This window comes from Rhea pennata, chromosome 1 (assembly GCF_028389875.1).
Source record: "Rhea pennata isolate bPtePen1 chromosome 1, bPtePen1.pri, whole genome shotgun sequence".
NCBI classification, from domain to species: domain Eukaryota; kingdom Metazoa; phylum Chordata; class Aves; order Rheiformes; family Rheidae; genus Rhea; species Rhea pennata.
The window spans coordinates 192,162,506-192,185,156 of record NC_084663.1 but is presented as its reverse complement, the minus strand read 5'-3'; the positions used below and the strand labels follow the sequence as shown (position 1 = coordinate 192,185,156).

General features: G+C 36.1%; 1 protein-coding gene across 6 annotated transcripts in view; it reads right to left on the bottom strand.

Annotated features, from left to right (window-relative positions):
* Positions 1 to 22,481, bottom strand: part of N4BP2L2 (NEDD4 binding protein 2 like 2) — a 43,980-nt gene extending 21,499 nt beyond the window's left edge. For 3 of the 6 annotated variants that reach the window (XM_062567129.1, XM_062567127.1, XM_062567130.1), the window contains exons 1-6: positions 22,392 to 22,481; positions 18,325 to 19,778; positions 10,133 to 10,257; positions 6,753 to 6,841; positions 6,338 to 6,414; positions 2,023 to 2,166 (exon numbers count right to left, since the gene is read on the bottom strand). In XM_062567129.1, the coding sequence (XP_062423113.1) occupies positions 2,023 to 2,166; positions 6,338 to 6,414; positions 6,753 to 6,841; positions 10,133 to 10,257; positions 18,325 to 19,778 (1,889 nt within the window). In that variant the 5' untranslated portion in view covers positions 22,392 to 22,481. The other 3 variants (XM_062567131.1, XM_062567128.1, XM_062567132.1) reach the window with 3 other exon arrangements.
* Positions 22,482 to 22,651: the final 170 nt, after the last annotated feature.

Below are 22,651 nucleotides of genomic sequence, written 5' to 3'. Positions count from 1 at the left end.
GGAAGAAAAAATTTGTAACATCAAATTCCAATAATGAGCTCTCTTTTGTCATGTCTTAGCAGACTGTGTAAACATTACATAAAGCCTCAATAAATATTATCACTTTATTATGGCTTAAAGTAATATAGATATGAATAAATAAAATCAATCTCTAAAAACCCTCTGATGATCCTCATAGTTGAAATAGAGCACACTTGCATGTTTAAAAACAAAAACTTTGGGATAATTTAAGTATGACTGAGGATTTACAATGACTTCCATAATTCTCTTGAGACATGGAAAGAGATGACCAAGAAAACTAAAAAACAGTAACACAATTGGTATAAATAATATACAATGAGGGAAAATACTTAAAATCGTTGAAAAGTTTTAGGTTCTAAATACATAGTAGCTTAAAACATTAATAACCCATATACTCTTGAAGCTTTTAAAATTATTTTTCAATTAATTAAACAATTACTAAAATGTGAAGCTCCACACTAACTCTGACAGTTAGTTAGACATCTTATGTAAGCATTGTTTTAGATATATATTAGGTTGTTCAAATTTAGAACTGCACAATAGGTATGCAAAAACACAGAAAAATACTTCATTAGATAGCTGAATTTTCAACTTCCCATTATTCACACTTTAAGAATTTTTTTAAGGATCCATCCAAAGCTATCTATAAAAAAAAATCATGCTGGCTTTAGAATTATCAAAACCAAAGCCTTCAAACACACACACTCACACAGACACGTTTCAGCTACATAAGCATGTTCTTGACAAAATGTCCTATTCAAGACTTATTCATTCAAGAAAAATAAATGTAGGTAGGCCTAAAGATAAATTATTTTAACTAATAGATTAGTAATAATACACATGTACATAAAATCATAAAAAGTTAAAAATAAACTTACATTGAACTTCTAAAACAACAATGAAGACATATTTTATTAATACAGCAAGTGGTTAGAAAGCAAGCAAAGTGAAATCTTACTCATTTATCAGTTTAAGAGAAAAAGAGCAATAAATCAATCTCCGTGCTTGCTCGTATTTTGATGTGTGCTAAACAGATTATATTAGCTATGCCAAAATTAAGACTGCAACATAGTTTTACAGAACTGTGTCTACTGTTTTTATTGAACTGATTTATCCCAACTGTGGATTGGGAATTAACAGGCTAATGCCTTGTGCATGTCATTTTTGTGCTAAACTTAAGTAACTTGGCTCAGGAAGACAGATGTGAATTTATTTTTGAAACTGGAAAATTGAGCGGTTTTAGTACAAAAACAGTGGTGGTATGCAGGCACCATCACACTTACATACTAGTACAGAGAAAGAAAAAAAATACTCAAAAAATAATTGAAGTTACATAGTTTCAGGCTGGTGAATACAGCATTGGCAGACTCTTCCTGCAGCTACTAGATGAGTTCTGAGACAAAAAAAAAAAAAAAAAAAAAAAAACACAGAGGAAAATAATTGCCCAAATTCTGGATGCTAATTAAAATAAAAGTATCCAACAATCCAGGAAACAACTATATTAAAAAAAAATCTGGTAAAAGATAAGGAGACTTAAGAGTAATGAGAATCATTAAAATTAGGTATTACATAAATAACCTCTTCTTCTGGGCTTTAATTCTGCTTAAAAGATGTAATACAACCTCTTTAAAAAACTGCTCAACAGTTACTTGATATATGACAACATCATTGTCCTAGGTTTATGAAGAAAGGCCCTGCTGTACTTCATACTATTCCAAAGGCTTTACTAAAAATCAAAGTTATTACAACTGTGATAAATATATATTTTAAAAACATTTAATGTACAATTTTATTTACATGCAAGTCCATTAAAGAAACAATCCCCAGATGGGAATGGTGTTAAAATAGGCCTATTTAAAATGCAGAAGATTCACTATTTTACTGGAGGTGAAGACAGATTTAAGAATGGCAAGTAACAGATTTTTATTAACTGACTGCAACCTGTGTTATCAGTTATTGGAAATACTGAAAAAATTCCATGAGTCTGTATTGCCTCCCCACCTATGTCTTCGTTGCAGAGGTGGCTTTTGTATTTGCTTGTGAGGAGGTACCACTGAATTCATGACAATAGGTATGGATATTTGATATTCATATCGTTCCAACATCTGAGCAATCTTCTCACGAGTGACCCCATGTTTATTCCTCCTACAAAAATAAAAACTTAAATAAGTTTTCTGATATGTTTATATGTTTACAATCTTTAAAAAAAAAGGAGAAAATTTTCAGAGAACTCTAATTTCACAAATTTTGTCTTGTTTTTCATATCTGAAAGAACCAAATGCATTTTCCTGCATTACCTAGCAGTAAGCTGTACATAATTGGAAGACATCACTAAGTCAAGTAATTGCATACATTTTGAAATGAAAATGCTAAAACATTTACAATTTCAGATTTCATTACGCTGTATTCTCATTCCTCCATGATTTAACGTGTTAAGGTTTATTTTTTAACAATTCTTCATTGTACATGTTAAATAATAAAAAAAATAATACAGCTCTTCTTCTTTATGCAGAAATGCAACATTACTCACCAGGACTATCTACATAAAAAAAATCCTGAAAGGTCTTTGCTTTCTATATATTCATCAGATATTACACGGTGTACTAGCTAGCGAGTAGAGATGAATGATGAGACTACAACTTACGAAAGCAACCAAACTTAGAAACAGCATTAAAAAAAAAACCAAAAAACAAAAATGACTATATAGTTTCAAAACCTTAACTATGGAATATTTTCTCATCAATAAACTCCCATATCAAAATAAGGACCAATTTTAGCTCTGGACCAGAACTGCACGCTCGTGATACTTTTACCTAAAAGTTCTTACTGATGCTTGTAGAAAATTTAGACATATACTAAAACTCACTTAAGGGTGGAGAGGCCAAAAGAATTGTCCTACTCTTAAAATGTATTTAGTGAATAGCTCCTACTTGCCCTGATAACTTGGTCAATTAAGAACCTGATTAAAAAGCAATTAAAAATATGTTTTGGCATTAGAATGCATTTATCTCCTTAGTATCTACGGAACAGGATCTAAAAATTCATGTTAGTAGAAAATTTCAGACTCTGTCAAAAAGAAAACCACAAAGCTCATGCATGAACTGTATGTCAGTGAATTAATAGCTGTCTAACAGAACTGAATCTCAAAGAACAAATACTGAAAAACACATCACACAAGAAACCAAGAAACCTTGTTCAAGCTTAGTTATTTGTAAGTCATGCGGCTAGGGAATACGGCCACCTCTTTGTGCTTTCTGCCAGGTACAGAAGGGGCACGGGTCCCCTTATCAACTTTATGACTTCCTATAAAGGAGAAATCAATACTTGGAGACAACATGCTACAGCAGAAAGAGGATACTCCATATAGAAACATTTTACAGGATCGATTTTTTTCCCCTCCTCAGGAGTTTGTGTGTATTATTTCAACACGAAAGTACATGTCAAGTTGATGAGGTTTCAAATCATGCTGCAGATAGTAAGCTCTAGTTTCATATCTGGAATGGAAGAAGAATTGGTGATCTCAAAAGCATTTAAAATTCAGCTGACTCCTGGAGATGCATTTTATCAACTTTCTTCTTCAAGAAGGAAAAATTTAAGTGGAGTATTTCTCTTACAAATGCTCTTCCGCGAGACATCCCTAGAACTAAGAGTGACCATCACAATAGGCTCAATGTCTAATTGCTGCACATTTTCACATTGTGGTTAAAATAAAAAATTCAGGAGCAGCAGCACGTTGAATTGGTTAGCTAGTCTTAACAGTCTTTAATTTTATTCACAAATATGAACAAGGTTAATGGTATAGGAAAAAGTTATCCCCTAGAGATACGGGGATTCTAAAAAGCACTTGACTCAAATGATCAAAAGGAACCAAGAAGAGGAAGTACACATCCTTTCATGCCAGCAGGTGGTAGCACAGTTATTCAGGAGTCTCCATATCTCAGTACTGCTGGAAAAAGTTTACAGCTCAAGAGCACAAAACAAAGTGCACATTTTTCTACAACTGGATGGAGTTATGTAATCATTTCAAGAATGAACTAGTACTTTCCCTTAAAGGACAAGGCAGGATAATACAATCACTAATGGCAAAAATCACATCAAGCGTCGAAATCAATTAAAAAAATGAAGGAAATCTGTAGCGTTGTGTCATTTAATACCAGAACGTCCTCTTCAGACATGTCTTCACTCATCTTTTGGTACCATGGCTATGCTGAATGAGTATAAAGTCATCTCATTCTGAAACACAGATGTACTAGCAAAAACCCCTAACAGACAGTTATGCTTTGGAAGCTTGTTTGGCTTGCAGGAACATAGCATCTATTTTTAAAAGTAAAATTTTGTCACTATTAACTGTCTTTACGCTACAAAAATCTTGTCAAGTAAAATCTTTTGTCCTTAGAAGAAGCTGTTTCACAGATGTCTAAAACACATTAAATGGTGGCAGAAACACCCCTGTAGGAAGCAGCATCTGGAAATACACCTGACTTCTAGAATACTGGTGTATTTTATCACTTGATAAAAGTTATCATCGATACAGACTACACAGCACCACTTAAAAAAAAATAAAAGGAAGAGGTATCCAAAATATAATTAAAAATCCTATGCTAACTAATTAAAGTAGAAGCTAGTGTATTTTTTTATTCCAACTCCCAGAAAGAAAAAAAAAAAAGTCTTAAATGATTCTAGGATGGAAGTAGCCTTTAAGGCTTCAGACTACTAATAAGGTTATCTGAATTTATTAACTTAGCATTTGCCCAAGTACTGCACAAAATGTTCAGCTCAGAATCATACAGAGAATCCCAGGACTGCAATAACCTCTTTATTTTTGTCTGTTTCCCAGCCACACTATATTTTTTTTTTTTTTTAAGAAATCCTAAGAAATAACCTTCCTCCTGCAAGCAATGAAAGAAAAAAAAATCCCAAACCTTACATCAGCACTTTTCCTGAACTCTCAGTAAATTAAATTTGATGACAAGGGAAAAATATTTAGAACAACTGGAACAGCTAAAATACTTCCATCATTTGTAGGATACTCACAGGAATTGGTTAGCAGCACTTCACAGTTAAAGGATTTTATTTTGGTTTCTGTAAATATCTCCTACAATTAATGACTGAGCAATACAATTCAATAGTAACAAAAATAGTAACAAAAAGCAAAAACATTTTGTGTTTTGTTACCTGTTAAGCCCATGTGAAAACACGCATTTTCATGGGAAATATGAATTTGTCTTATGCAACGGAAATATCACACTAAACATTTTAGAAGTGCCCTATTACTGAAGACAGCTCCCTAACTAAACAGTGCTGTGCCCGAAATTAGAAAAACTTGTATTAGATCTCATCATGCAGAGAGAGGACTCCGTCTCTAAAAATAAGTTAATGGTAGCTTAGGAGCAAAAGATACAAACTTAATAAAATTTATAATTTATAAACATAATAAAGGCCAAGTCAGTAATGTGATTATTATATACATGCTTGATGCTTTATAGGAGCAATTTTACAACGCTGAGAACAATTATGAACCAAGTCAGTTGTGAGCAAATAAAAGGATGATCAGTAAGAGAACTCTTGAGTTAAATCGTGAATATATCACATTGCCTTTCAAACAATGAAATCTCCCTAGGATGGACTGATACTTCACACATTTCTGAAGTAGATAAGTCTGACACAAAACATAAATCAACCAGCAATATTAAATAGCTTCACAGGCTTTCTCAAAACTGACAGGACCAATAACCTATCTCCAACAGCACTCAAAGTCACATCCTTTGAAGACTGGGATGGAGTTTCAGAAAATCCTGCAATGGAATAATCTTAACATAGGAACTTGCTTTTTAATCTTTACTGATTAGTAATGGACTATTCTTTGGCACATACTTACATAAAAGTAGACAGAACAAATCAACTATGTTGATACATTCTTTGTAAAGCCATAAGCTCTTTTATCCTTCTATTAATTTCACAGCTTCAATAAAGTTTTATAGCAACAAATTTCTTAAAATAACTTAAATTATTCATTATGAAAACAGTGTCTCCTACATGGGTCAATCATTTCTCTACTCATGTCCAACCAAATTTTACTGTTGAATTCAATGGCCAAGCAGCCAAGACTTCTATTTATCTGTGTGTTCATGTTGATACCCACAACTCTTCTGTTTAAAGGTATATTTAAATATGCATATTTAAATATACAAGAATATTTTTTTATTTGTAGTTCAGCTTTTATTTCAATAAGAAGCTGAATAAAATACATGCTGTTACATCTTTTTATATATGCAAATATGTAAAAGAACATTGATTACTGTAATATAAACCTTACTTTTCTAATTCTTTGGGATCAAACTTCCACCAAGTATCCGGCTCACGAAACTCCACTCTGTATCCTTTTTCTAGAGCCTGCAGCAAGGAAAGAAAAAATGTCTGACGTGTATCTTTCTTTTATAAAATTTGTATAGCAGTGACTATAACAAGTTGCTTACAGACCACAATAAACATACATAGTTAACGACAGTGGTAACATGCTGAATTTCACTTATCCTAAAACCTGTCCTGACTTTCATGCCAGGCTATGCAAATTAGGTCTAATCAATCCTTTTATCAGTCTGGATTATTGCTATACAAGTTACTGATTGTATCAAAGAGTAGTCTCTAAAGATTTCAGTAAGTGAAATGTTTCTGAACAAAGCAGACCAGCTTATCATACATGAAGGTAGGCTTGCAAAGTAAAAACCTACCATTTCTACGTATGGCTTCATTTCCCAGGCTTGAGTATTAGTGTTGTCTATTATAATTGGAGATTTTCCCTGCTCCATTGCTTGTTTTGCTGAAATGAAAAATAGAGAGAGTTAATAAACAATTATGCAATTCAAATAAGATGGTGAATGCAAGCACACCGCATCCTAGAAATCTTTTGCACTTATCTGGTCTGACTCAAAGTGTTCTAAGGATCACAGAATCATCAATAGCAGTGTAAGGTATACAGGAATAAAAAGAATTAGAAGAAAAAAAAAAAAGCCACAAGAGACATAAAAATGAGGTGGTAGTGAACTGATGCAAAGGGATAAATGGGAAATGTGTAAGTCAAAAACAACATAGCAGAGCTGCTCAAAGCCTGAGGCCTTGTAAGTACCAGTATTGAGATCCCAGCATGAAACCCTATCTTGGTTCCAGGTTTACAAGCCCTGCCAGCTAACACATGCTTCCTTTACAACTGGGACCTCTGCTCAGGTATTGAGTTCTTCTTCAATAAACTATTAAGCAACATGTGATCTTCACAGAAGGACATCACATTTCTGAAATCTTGCTGAAAGATGTTAAAAAAAAATTACAATCACATTCTCTCTGCTCGAATGACTTTTGAAGCCACTGCTCAATTTCAGTCAAATCCAAAAGATGGCAGAAACCTCAGGAATAAGGAGCTGCTTCTAGGTTTTATGAAAGCACACCTGGGAAGAAGGCACATCCAAATTAGCACCTCCACCTGACAGAAAGCATACTGAATGCAGTCATGACACATCCTGTTTAGCACGATACTTGTGCAGTGGCATGCTCTTTAATACAGGACTAGGAAGATTACATTGCTTTTTACCCAGTGGGAGCATCCTAAGGATTGCAGGACAGAATTCAGATTGGTGCAGTTGGAGGAGCACAGACAACAAAACATGAAAAGCTGTTGGTTATCTGAAATTAAGTTCCACAGCATAGAAAACTACTCTGATGCCTAAAATACTCTCTCCTCATACACCCAAGGCTGTTTTAGTCTTAATAAATCAATTAAGAATCTTTCTAATATCAAAATGGGAGGATATTTTTAGTAACTGTACCTTAGTTTGCCAATGTAAAATTCAGACCATGAAACCACTAATGCTCATAGGGAATTTAGATGATGGACTGGAAGAAAGAACTGAAATACCTGAAACTTAAAATGCTATGATTACTGTTACACAAAAAAATTTCTGAGAGAATTCATAATGGTCCATTAAATAAAGTTAAAATAGCGCACATTAAAATGAAAAGTGAGACCCAGACTGAGTGATAAGGATTAAAAAAAAAAAAAAAAACTTCTATTGAATACCTGCGCACTCTGTGCACTGAATGAAGCACGGATGTCAAGGGAAAAAATACCAAGTGATTGTGGAGAATGAGGGATCTGGCTTATATATTTTGATTTATCTGTAATCTATTCATACAATGGGAAGAAAGGAAATTAAAAAAGACTGAGAAGTAACTGTATAGATGGAAGAGAGCTAAAAAAACAAAGGTAATATACATTTCAACAAAGCATTAAGAATCCCTCAAGAAACAATTGAGAAAGCTACAAATACATTGTCCTGGCTTCATTAATCTGGCACAAAATTTACTTTTTTTAAAACCTGAATCTAGAAAAGATGACTGACAGGCTGTCAGAAGCCAGGAAAAAAAAACAAAAAACAAAAAACAGAAAGACGTACTTCAGATTCATAAAAGAAGCAAGAGAATGGCCAATGTAGTAATTAAGGTAATCAGGCTTTGCAGAAGCCTATGAAGAAAGACTATGTTATAGCTCCAACATATAGTATGTATTTTTTCATTTTGTTGCAACTCTGGATCTGAATGCTAAGTATGCTGAGGTAACAGCTTAGATAAAGTTTTACTTAAAAATAAAAAAAGCTGCTAACTAATTTTAATAGTCACTATCAGAAGCAAAACAAAGCAGTATAGAGTTTAAAAAGGAAACCAAATCCAACTGGACCTGCCAAATCAACGTTGTTAAAACATGAGGAAGGCAAAAAACTTCCAGTTAGAGAGCAGCAGGACCAACAAAAATAGGGGAGACATAGCAAAGCTGGAAAAGTGAATTTAAAAGGCTTATAACTCTGTAAGAGTGAAACTGATTTCATATTTAAAGTTGCATAGGCAAAATACTTCTATTTCCTAATATTTGTGCTCTTGACACTACAGCCTTCACAAGTGCTTCAGTATCAAGGGTATGTAATTCAGTCTTGTAAACATCTGAGAGCTCAGTTTGAAATTCTGCTCTGCTAAAATCTCAAAATGGGTCTCATTTTGTACCTAAGATTTTTCTCACATTTCCCATATTCTCCAATACAGATTGGCATTAAAAAAAAAAAAAAAAAAAGAAAGAAAGAAAGAAAGAAAGAAAAAGAAATAACCTCTGGAGATACTCAAGGCCTGCCTGGATGCAACCCTGTCTAACATGCTCTAGGTGACCCTGCTTGATCAGGAGGTTTGGACTAGGTGATCTCTAGAGGTCCCTTCCAACCTTACTGATTCTATGATTCTATGAATTTTGATTCTGACACCTATTTTTTTCACTTGTAAAGAAAGGATATCTTTGTGTTTTCCTCCACAATCCTGAGAAGAGAATTTACACAGCTCTAGGTAAATATGTAGTCATATACCTTTAAGTAAATATATAAATAGCTGATGCAGCTGATGTGATTTACATGAAAGGTGAATCTGGACTTCCTATCAGATAAGAATCCTGACCACCAGGATTACCACTCCCCTGAAGTTTTCATTTCATATATTTCAAGAATCCACACATAAATAAAACCAAGAGCTTCCAAAATACTTCAAATCATAGAGTTCTGTCTGTCTAGACAAAACAGCAGAAAAACAGTAGATATGAAGGAGTAGTGTATAATTAGTATGTAATTCTTTTCTTTCTTTCTTTTTTTTTTTAAAAAAAAGCATTAACACTCTTTTTTTTTTTGGCTATCAAAAACATTGATTAAATAGATATAGAACTGGAGATTTTCATTTTGATATCCAGTGAGAAACAGCCACAAGCCAACAGAGTATCCATTTTTTTTCCAGTATTTTTCCCCATCTGAAGCTCATTCAAAATTAATGGAAGTGTTAAAAACATTCAGTTCTGCCATCAAGATGCAACTATCAAATGTAAAAAATGAACAGCTCATAGCACAGAAGAGAGATTTTGTCTTTTTAAATCTTAGCCTTTAACAAGCGCAAAATCTAATGTAAAAAAAATCACATACTAATTATGCACTACTCCGTTTCATATATATTGTTAACACATAAATGTTATACCATATTTCCATTTTCTAACCATATGCACAATTTATATAAGGTTTCTTTTATACATTCACACCTCTCTTCTGATTCCAGTCATGGGCATCACCAAGCTGAGCAGCATTATATGTATATCCATCTTGCTGACGAAAATAATCATCAGTGCTGAATACAATGCCATCACAGTTTTGGCCAAGCAGAAAACTGTTAAATAAAGGAGAAAGCAAAAACATTAAAACTTTTCTATTTCAGAGAGGGAAAGGAAACACAGAGGAAAGAGTATAGGAAAAAAAAATTTAACTATGCCCTATTTCTAAGTTAGAGCAAAGTTCAAACCAGTTTACAAAAGTACACATATGTATTTTCAACAATTCCAATCCAAATTAAGTATTTTTCCCACCTCAGGATCATTTAATATATTTACTAGCATTTTCCATTCAATTCTCTTTTGTAATTACACCAAGAACCAATCTGATTACAGGGAATTCAAATGCGGCTAAAATACTGAAACACATCTTTAAAACTTTGTTCAGTGCCTTAAACTCTAAACAAGTCCTCTTCTGACCTTTGTCTATGCTACATTCACAATACAGGTCCAACAGGCACAACAAAATAAAATTAGCAATATTTTATGTCAGTTTCCCTATTATCAGGAAAAAGTCCAATACTACAACAGCCTCTCCAAGATAGTTCTACTGAAGCAAGTCAAGATGATAGATAAGCATACATATTCCTTTAAGATCCTGTTCTCTTCTGTCCCAATTCCATGTCTTCTCCCCCAGTCCTGGGAACAGTTTCACTCACCTCCACCTTCTCATCAGCACTGCCAACCACTGAATCTATAAGCCATTGCAATTCACTACCCAGAAAATGATCCTTTTCTTCTCCCACCCAACTTAAAGTGTTGCTTTTCTGAAACTTCAGCAAGTTGACTCTTCAAGGAAAGAGCCAACAAGACGACACAAAGAAAGTGTCTAATGATCAGTGGAGACCACGCTTAGTTTAGCAGTAATGAGCTGCTGCATTTGTTATCACATCTTGTAGAACTGAACATTCTAACAAATAAAAAAAAAGGGGGGGGAGAAGACTTTTTCATAGCTTAGTTTCTCTTAAGGAAAGAGCTTTTTTTACACTGAATTACTCTGCCACTCTGCTTTGAATAGAGTGATAAGAAAACCATGTATTTTATTATTGCTCCATGTATTAATTCATATGAGGAGAAAAATAATCACTTCTCCATGATAGCATATTAATAACTGAGGAGTGTCATCTATCACTCTTCAGGTAAAAAGTGTAATGCTTTAATAATGTGGCAATTAGAAAAATGTAAACTTTCTTAATTAGTTGTTGCATACCTTAAAAATAAATTCAGAATATTCATTGACTAAAGTAGTTTAATCTGCTTTCCCAAGGAATTGCCATTCCTTGGCAACTTTTGAACATACAGAACAATTTCCACCAAATCTCAATATTCTCTATCAAAAAATTATGAATTTTGGGGGGCAAAACAAATAAACAACCCATTGGAAAGTCCTTGGAAACTAAGGTTTGAAGGAAAACCTTGTGAGACAATGGCACAGCACTGTATAAAATCTAATTAAAAAAGTTAAATTACAAACCTTGACTATTCTTAATTTGTTTTCTACAATACCTTTAAATTTATGAAGAGAAAATAGCTCAGTGACAAAGTACATTCACAGCCTATTGCAATGCTCTCATTTCACTGCCCTACAGAAGTTTAGGTAATTATTCCAACTCAGTAATAGCCAATACACCCAAAGGCTACAAAAACTAAACTGTATTAGCAACTTGTGGGATGTACTAATGCTGAGACAGCAGGAACAGAGGAGAGCTGGCCAAATCTCAAATAACCTACGGACACAAAAGGAATTCCACATAAGGAATATGTTACATTTTGCCACCTGTCACCAGTAATAATCAGTTGCGGATCACAATTTAAACATTGTGAATGGTCTAAGGTAACAAGTTACCAAGCTAGACACTTTCATTTAAAACTTAGCTGCAAAAAGAACTCAGCATTCAGTTTTACCTGGTTAATAAAAAACCAAAACATTATACTGCATATTAATTTACATTACTTTACAATGTACCACAACTATGTTGGTGTCTATTTTTGCTTTTAAAGCATAGATCTGTAACAACAAAATTATGATTCCTCAGAACCTAAATAAACTACTAAAGTTGCAACTCTCAAGTAACATGATCAAAGCTGCATTCTAATTTTTTCTTTCCTGCTCTTTCCCCTGATTCCAGAGTATTAAGGCTTCCTTGGCACGAGTAGCAATGCTATTTCAGAAAGCAAAGCATGACCTTAAAGTACTGCCACTTTACTGGACATTGTTTAATATTTATTTTTGTTAGTCTTTTCCTTTAGTACGGCATGTATTGCAGTTTCAGGAAAGCACAAAAGAATCAATTTTTTTTTCTTTTAAGCAAATAAATGACATCAATGTCACAAAATACACCACACATGATAGCACTTTTTCCTATTGATTCCTCTCTTGTATACAATATTTAACAGGAACATATATTCATTAAGTTGCCTAGCCATGATTTCACACATGACCTGATTTTATTATTTACAGTAGTTTGTTTGCCAATTAGTAATACTAGAAAAATTGTATCTGCCTTCCACATTCATATCTCTGTGTTGACTGTATATGTGCACATATTAAAGAATAAGGACTAACCTGCCTTAATAAAAGAGGCAGCAAATAATGACTGGGCCATGATTTTTCTTCTCACTCTACAGAAACACCCCCACAGCTTCTAGGAGCCAGACTGACCTCAGGTTTTCACACAGGTATATATGAACCAATGAATCAACACATAGTAACTAATGCTGCATTAATCTTTACTTTTATTTACAGAAACTGACTTTGTTTCTCACTGTGCTGCAGAGTAACTCACTTACTCAAATTCTTCTGCTGTATTATCCATGCTTGAATATTTTTAGCAAGAGAAAAACAACAATGACAAAAATTTGGGAATCCTGCAAATCTATCAACAAGGTTTATTCTTGAAATATTTTGTCACTGTTCCTCAAAGTTCAGAATGAATCACGATTTATATCTATACCTATAACAGACGTAACAGATGTAATACACTGAAGTACATTTGCAAGAATAATCTTACAAAATTATGCAATTTGGAAAGACAGAGCAATTGCCAAATAGACCATAAGAACATAGTCTTTCCAAAATGCACAACCCACACAAAGTAATGCTAAGTAAGGAGTTTAAACTGAAGCTTCAACTATTACAGCAATGTTCATATCTTGCTTCATAACTGTGAAGTTAAACCATAAAACACTTTTTAAAAGCCTGATAATTCTTTTAGAATTCATAGTATTTAAATCTGTAAAATTAAAACACACGAACATACCTGTCAATTTCATATAAGATGATTCACACAAATTCTAACGTGTATTTGGAAATAAAATTTATCTCAGGCTCATGACATAGACACAACAAAAAGCACATCTGTGCGAAGGAAGCATCATCACTGTCTAAATCCCAAAGAAAGATTATATCCCACTTTTCCAGGAAGGAACGAAGATAGGGGACGGAGGAGAAGGAGGTATATTTGTAACAACAGAATCAATTTACCAGTAAATAAGTATCAATATGTGCACATGCCTGAAATGGGTAGCAGTAAGAACAAACTGCTGTAATATAGCTCTTTTGTATTATGTATTCCCTGGAATTGAACATTCTTCTTTGAGCACAGGCACTGACATTAAAACAGATGTAAAGATTAAAGCAGCTCACCTGCCTTTTCCAAACATGCTAGCTGATCTAATAGAAGGTATTAGCTCCTCCTACAAAACTCATCTTGAAACTAAAATGGTCATTTTAACTATCAGCAAGCCAACCCATATCTTTGCAACAAAAATGTGCATCCATACACCATCCTTTGATTTTAGTTTTTCAAAATTGAAACAGTATCTCAAACTTCATTCTCATTAGTGTACTTTGAGAAAGTATATTATAACAAAGAACATCTCTTAGAATCTAGTAAATATCCCTACCTACTTAAAATAGCTAACATACCACAAAGGTAAAAAAATAGATTGTAACTAAATACTATTTTAAAATCTATACTGTTACTGAGCTATGGCAAGGATATTTTAAAATAGTATTGCATGTAACAGTCTTTAAAGAAATACATACTTAGAAACAAGAGCACTCAAATATTCTTATATGCAGCTCTCAATGCTAATTCTTTAACTCTTCCATTCAGAAGATCCAGAGACTCCACTTTCAGAAGGAACGGCCCCAGATACAAAATAAACTGTCTTTATATAATCCCAAAAATGGATTTAAGTGAAAAACTGCTTTTTCAGGGATAGCAGAATTTGTTCTTTCAACCTCATATATAAATTTTTATTCAAATTAAAGTTCAGATATTTATGGAGGAAGGAAAAATTGAAATTGCTTCCAAATTCAGAAACAAAAATATCCTAAAAGAGTAGGTCTAACTTTTACGTAACTTTTTCCAATGGCATTCACATTATAAGATGTGAATAAGATTCACATTATCAACTCCTACTAATTTAAGCAGGCTTTTGTATCTTGAGTAAAAGATATTACAGGGTATCTGTGTGAGGCTAAATTGTTTTCGAACATTTTTAACAAAATGTTCAATCACTTCCAAAAATGGGGAAAAAATACAGCATTTTTAATCACGTTACATTCTTGTAAATTTTCTGAGAAGGTTTGGATTGAAGATGTGAAATCTGGACAAGCACGTGAGTTTGCTTTCCCTGCAAAAAAAATTCCCAGTTCCAGCCAAGCTGTAGTCTTTAAAACGTCTTTTGTGCCCAGAAAATAGAAGTGAGAAGTACTTGGTTTTGTACAAAGTACAACAGAAACAGCAAAGAGTATCACTGCAGCGGTGGCAGCAAGCAGGGCACATCATAAGGAAAAGGTTCTCCCAACACAATCTTAAGAACCCCAAGGCAGGTCAGGATTTGAATTCAGAATGAACAAAATCGGGCTACAACAGCAAGGATGAGGGAAGCAGAGTGGTACAAACGCTAACAAGCAGCAGAGTCATGAAATGTGAAAAAGGCAAAGAGTGAAATGCAAGGAAAATGTTGGCATAATCTGGGAATCAGAGAACACTGCTGGCTGAGACAGGGACAAGCAGCCTAATTTGGGGAGGAAGTATGTGTGTGTGGGGGGGGGGAATGCAGGAAGGAACACAGGAATCAACTTAGCATTTAATGGTAGATGCAGAGCTAGTAGTTGCAGATCAAAAGCAATGGTTGCATAGCAGTAGGGAAGCAAAACTGAAAATAAATGGACAAAGAGAGTGGAACTTGAATGAGTACGAGGAGGCTGAGACTGTCTAGCTCAAGTGAACATACAGAACAAATTGTGGAGATCGGAGGAGATGCCCAACAACTGGGAAAAGGCTAATTTTATGCCTACATTTAAGACAAGTAAGGAGGAAGATTCAGGGAGCTATATGCTACTCAATCTCATCTCACCTCAATCTCTGGAAAGATCAAGGAGTGCATCCTCTTGGAGCCCATTTCGAAGGACATGAAAGCACTCAGGAATGGTCAGCATGGACTTCCAACAGACAGATCGTGCTTTACTGACAAGACCGCCCTCTCTCATGAAATGACTGCCTTTATGGGTGAGAATAGAGTGATGGCGGTCACGCACTTTAACTGACATCATCTCCTGCAGTCAGTAACACACAGAGTATCCCAGCAATTTATAATGCACTCAGATTGTTCAATAGTTTCATCAGTAACTTAAATGATGAGTCAGGGAATTTGCAAATGACTGTAAATCTGTAGCAAAGGCTGACAGGTCAAACCATATGGCTTCTGTCCAGAAGGACTTTAAGAAACTTGAGGACTGGGTTAAATAAAAGGTCATTAAGGTCAACAAGGAAAAGTGAAAAGTTCTGCACTTGGAAACTTTGAAGACTGGGCTTGACAAAGTCACAGCTGACCTGAGGCAGTGATGGTAGTCCTCCAAGCAGAAGGATAGACTAGATGACTTGCAGAAATGCTTTCCAAATAACATGCCTGTGATTCTAAGCAGGTGTGATCACACAGTTAAAATATAGCACCCATTCAAACATACAGGACAGACATGGGTCAAGTTTGGAAGCAGGAGGAAAAGCATCTGTGCTTACAAATACACTGTGCACAAAAACATACAGCTGAACTCAAAATTCCCAGGTGTCACCACTGCTCTGCGGTCATTACATACTTGAGAAATCCACTTGCAAGGTATGTCTCCTTCCCTTCTACTGCTGATCCACATAAAAGACATGAAATTTCTGCTTCTTCTGTGTGATCATTCTGTTACCACAAATGGTAGAGGTTTGTTTGGAGATTCTAAAGATGCCAGCCTTGCAAAAATACATATGGGCTTTTGAATACAATATGCGCTTTTGAAGCTCGGAAAATGAAAGAGGACAACAGACTACTTGCCTCCATTGCTAGATAGTGCACAGATGTACAGGAAGGTCTTGCTCCCTCAAAGATCCTGGGTTCTCATTTTCTGTCTTTGTCACATACTATATAGCAACATTACACCACATAGTGCTGCCAGGCCTATCAAAGTTAACCCTAAACTGAAAAGAAAATATTAAAGAAGCCAGAGTATCTTGCTAGTAAAAATGCAGCCCAAGTTCACTTAGCACTAATTAAAGGTTTTTCAACATAGTAATTCATTGCACTGTTTAGAAATACTTGCAGCTCCTGTACGATACCAAGTTAATATTGTAACAAAAACTTTTCTCCATAGGCAGCCACTAATTCTGTGTTTTCTTCCTATATACCCGAGATCCTGGGACATGATTTGATGGGAATTAACAATTGCAACTAAGCTTTGAACTTACAAATTATATACAAGTAAATACACTGAAAACCAAGTCCCATGCAATTCATATTGTGCACCCAAATTGGATGACATTCTTGATCTTGCTCTCCCAACACACACATCGCCATCTGTTAAATAAAATCAGTAATTGATCTCACAAGTGAGAGATGAAAAAGCATGAATATATGCTCAAAAAAAACTCTCAAGACATGTTAGGATCTTTCAGATAATATGAATAAAAATTGTTGGTGAAAGATCCAAAGAGCATTCAGCACATGAAACATGGAAACCAAAATATTAGATTACTTCATATGAAGTGTTATACTTTTCCCTGCACTGAACGAGACAGTATTTTTCCCCCATAAGCCCCCCCACCTCCACTCCGCTATCTTACTTTCATATACTAAGTGATTGTTGCAACAATCAGATTCACAGCTTCAAAAACTTAAGATTAAAAAACACAGCAATTAATAATTAGAAAATGTTATATTAATTTTTCTGATGTTTAGGAGTCTGATCTCCAGATCGCAGAAAAATAATCTCATACAGTGAAGTTATTCTGCAAAAAATAAGGAAGAACATGATTATTGTACTTATGTATCTTCTATGTTAAGTGTCCATTAAAGAAGAGATCCCACTTGTGATACCCTGTTTCTGTAAGACGCTTAATCAGTAAACACTGACACAATAACTCCTTTTTTTTTGTATGTTAACAGACAAATGTATCTTAATTTATTACAGATAGTGTTTCTGTTCTATGTCTACCCATATGTTTTTTAAGCCAGGTAATTAAAAAAACTGAAAATCTAACTTGGAAGTGGTATCCACTTTGAACCCCTTTAGAGACTTCAGTAAGTATATTCTTAAGTGTCAATGCCGCTCTTCATGCATTTCACTCACACACACACAAACTTACAAACCATGTTACAAAAAAAATAAACGAGACTATGCTGAGCTTCATCAGCACACCAAAAAAAAATGATGTGTTTTCAGTGTAGGTAAGATTTTTGCATGGCCATAAAAATGCACTTCTGATTCAGATGAATCAAAGCTGCCACACTTGACAGATTTTTCTAAAACAAACAAACAAAACTCCACAACAACAACAGACCATCACATGCTAGTGCACCTGAGAGTTTCAGAAGAATTATTCAGCTTCATGGATATCGAACATTTTAAAACTAGTATAAAACAGCTCCTGTTTTTCAAAATTCTGAGACAAAAAAAAAAAAATCCAAACCTAGTGTTTTCAATCTCTACTATCATACTAAGTAAAAATTACTGTATTTTAGTAGGATAATTTACAAATACCAATATTCGCTAAGTGCTTACAGATAAACATCTTAAAAATCTTTAAAATCTAGATTTTAACACACTTTCCAAATGTCAAGTCTTAACTCACCGAGAAAGTGTTGATTTCCCGGAACCAGGTAGACCTCTTAAAATTAGGAGTAATTTCTGTGAGCTGTGTAGCTTTTCCTCAGGTAACTTCAAGAAAGAGAAGCTGTGCATTCCATCTGTATGGCAATATTTAGGATCTTTCCAACACTCTTCTCTGGTTTCACAGAAACCATTATTTTGGGGTACATTCTGGTCATTATTTCCATTTCTGGATACCTGAGTACTATGGATATCAATACGACCAACACAGCTGGCATCTTGATCAGGTAATGGACCATGGCAGCTGATATCATTATTTCCATGGTAATCACAATAATTTTTGTAAGAAAGTTCATCATTATGAGAAGGAAAAGGATTTGGTTTTCGTGGTGGGGAATTAAGTATTTGAAAATGTGACTGATGGTTGAATCTAGGAGGCAGAGGAGGAAGAGGTCCCTGAGGTACTATGAAAGACTCTGTTGACTGCCAGGCAGGTCTGAATTCAGGCACTGAGTTCTTCCAAAACTTAGAATCTACTTGCCCATTAAAGGTATTTTCAGTCTTCCAGCCACTTGTTTCCCTGTTAAACTGCTGCTCAGCACTTGCGTTCTGACTCTTCTGTTCCCCAGAGAAACACTGTCTGATCTCATGAAAGGGTTGTGGGCTACCCAGCAATGTGCGTTGACAATCCTCATGTGATGCCTGACTGCAGTTATGTGGAGAATATTGCTCCTGAGAAGCTTTAATCTCTTCTTCCTGAAAATTACCATCTAAATTGTCATTTTCAAGCTGGTGAATTTCTTTATAAAACTGGCACAGTTCATCATCTATTTCTGTTACAGCAGCAGCAGTAGTCTGTGTTCTCTTTGCTTCTTTTCTCTTAATTCTGTTTTCACATAGTTCATTCTGATCTCCCCCGCTATTTCTACCTTCAATGCAACTCTGAGGTTCGTCTTGTTTGTTACCTTCAGCAGGCTTGTAAATGGGTCCAATAAATTCTTTGCTTGTAATAAACTCTTCATCTGATTCATTTCTATTTACTGAGAATGATTTACTGTTATTTTTATCATTGCCTTCATCAACACTATTAGTAATAAAAGGGCCTTGCTTATCTTCAACTTCAGCATCATCTACCAGTACAAATGGATGATTTATATTCTCCACACTCTCTGAATCAACTGGCTGACTAAGCACTAGATTTTTATCAGGAAGCACTTCATTCAGTGTTTTCGAGACACCTGTAGGTATTTTCTCTTGCTTCTGCATTTCATGTTCCCCTTGGTTATCTGAGACATACCATGGTACCAAACCACTACATGTTCTTTCAGCATCCACTTTCTCTTGAACACTTTGGTAATCATCATTACAGAGTTTCTCATAAGCCTCTTCTGTTGATTTCATTTTTTTAGAACATGGTTCAATTGTGATTTCATCCTGACACTCCAATAGTCTTACTCTACATTCAGCATGAAGCATCTTAGAAGAAGAAAAATTTAAACATTATCAGCACACAATCTTTAAAGAAAGTTGTGAAAAAAAAATATTCAGGCCAGCAATGCATATCCTCAGACTTTCCACTGTCACAAGTGGAACATACTCAGCCAAAATAGATGCTGACGTCACCTACGGGAAACTTTCTTCAAGTAAATTCGCATATATCATATGTACAATATTGCATATCTTTACCGCGGAAGCATGCTAGTGCAGTATTTGCCTGGTAGTGGCATTTTATGATACATCCTAAATAACTTACAAATTATTCATTTTAAATGTTAATTTAACATTTGAAAATGAAATTAGGTCAACAATCTTTGTTCTCTACCTATTGAGAGTCCAATGCCTGCACTGACTATTCATTTGCACTAACCTGTGCCAACCTGCCAAATGTAATAGATCGCCTTTATAGGGATAAACCTGTGCCAAGTTTCAACAAACTAATGCCTGACATTCCTACAAAGCCTTCCAACAAAAGTGCCCATACTTAAATCACTGGGATTATTTTCTGTAATGGGAACTGGACTCGGCTAATTCATTTAACACCAAACAGATGCTTGCTTGCATTTATAATTTGGTATTAGTAAAATAAGACTTAAAAATAAACACATGATCTATTATTACATATCTTCTTTTTTGAGAGAACTAAGTTTCATTGTTAGGGATCAAGACCTATACATGTTATATAAAAACATACGCTAAAAGGCAATCCCTGCTCCAAAGAGCTTATGATCTAAGATTGAGCCAACAAGTGCTCGAAATATGTAGGCAGCTAGGATGAGGGAAAGAAAAGAATAAACAGCAAGATGGTGCTGTTGGTTACCAGCACAGCAGGCAGTCAAGCTGTAATCTCATTACTATCCATCTCGCTAAGTTACAGTTCAAATTATTTGGATTTTCTTTGCATTACAGGGATCTACACAGAATACACTAAAAAGTAATAGACACTGTGTTTTAAATTGTCAAGTAATTTATTCAGCCAAAAAAATGTAATGCAAAACCAGGAGAGATTATTCTTCCTGTCAGAGGGTTTATTCCGCTGTTTTCTGTGAACTGTGAAACTTTACTGCTATTTACTGCTAGAAAGTTGAGAAGTGTCACATGATCCTCATTCTGGACAAGGAATAAAGTCTTTTCCATACTTGAAAATGATTTGTAGGTAATGTTTTTTATCTCACATTGTTTGCTTGCAAAACTAACAAGAAAAGGTTTTACTCAGGGCAGTTTCTCACCTATTACCCAAAAAAGGAAGAAAGAGGATTCTTCCATCCTTAGTCTTCACATCTCTAAGCAGAGGAGGAGATGCTGCTGTTTGTCTTTAGTACTTCAGAAATATGTCAGAAAAGAGAGAAACATGGCTATACAAGTAAGTATCCCTCTTCTTCAAAATTAGGTAGAACACTGCTGGGGGTACTATGATCTCTCCTCCTCCTTTGTGTATACCTCCAGCTTCCCAGTTCTACCTTTTTGTAAATGAGAAAGCAAGCAGGACATTGTCATACAGACAGTTCTGTCACAAAGAATTGAGGATTCTATCTCCCAGCTACCCAGAAACATTACCTACATTCAAAAACAGGACTGGGAAAAAAAAGTTGCTTTATCAGCCTCTATGGTCATCTCCCTCCTAGGTAGAGGGAAGCCATGTTTTGATATGGAATAATGAAAAAAAAGAGAGAGAGAGAGAGAGATTGTGAACATTTGTTGCACAATAATTTCTCTAATGAAGGAGGAAAGGAGAATACTGCTCTGTGATTGTCTCACACACCAACATCATTTCTGGTTCATCTGAAAGGCATTTTCTCTAAATATTCTTTGGCACAGAGAAGTAGCACACAACAGTATCTCCAGTCTCAGGGAGGATATAAATGACAGTCTCTCTCCAACTTTCCAGATAAGACAAGCACGTACTGAAGAAGCACAACCTGTAGATGACCACCTCACCTCTGGGATGGGATAAATGGAGGGCTGTTACCGTTCTGTAAAGAATTATCTGTACGCATTGAACTTGACCTGCATAAGTGATTTGCTTGCCTGGTGCCTCCAATAGCAAATTATCACTTGAACTGGACTGCCAAACACCTCAAACAAGTGACTAACGGCCTTAAACTCCACCTGGACCAAAAAAAAAAAAAAAAAAGAGAGAGAGGAGAAGGAGGGCGCGGCCGGCGAAGGGCAGCGCGCGGTTCTGCGTGCGCGCCCGCCCCTCTCCGGGCAGAGAAGAAGCCAGGCGCGCGGGCCGGCGCCCCACGCAGGCAGTGCGCGTCTCGCGGCCGGGCAAGGCGGCCGCGGCGGCCACTGCCGGCACCGGGTTCCGAGGCCGGGCGGCCTTCGGCACCTGCCCGCCCGCCCTCTCACTGTGGGGCGGGGAGGGGAGGTGCATCAGGGGCTCCCTCCGCCCGCCCTAGTGCGATGAGGAGGCCTCCTTCCCTCCCCCTCCCGCCCCGCCACCCTAGCAGCAGGCCTCTGCGCGGAAACGTCCGCCCCCTCCCGCACTGCCCCTTCTCCCCGCCCGACCGGGGGGAGGGGGGCGAAGGGCCTTCCCGCTGCGGCCCCGCCGAGCGGCGGCTCCCGCCGCGCGCGGGGAAGGAGACCAACCTCAAGGCAAAGCCGCCAGCCCGTCTCCGCCGCCCAGGCCTCGGCGAGCAGCGCAGCCCGGACCGGCGGCAGGGGGAGGGGAGCGTGGGCAACCCCACGCTCTCAAAATGGCGCCACCTCCCTCTGCCCTTCACCCCCGCCCCTCCCAGTTGTTATGGGGCTTGTAGTTCCGCTGTGCCGAGCCTCGGACTACAACTCCCAGAATCCCCTGGGGGAGGCGGTTGGCGCGCGAGTGTCGAAGTCGTCGTTGACGTTCGGCC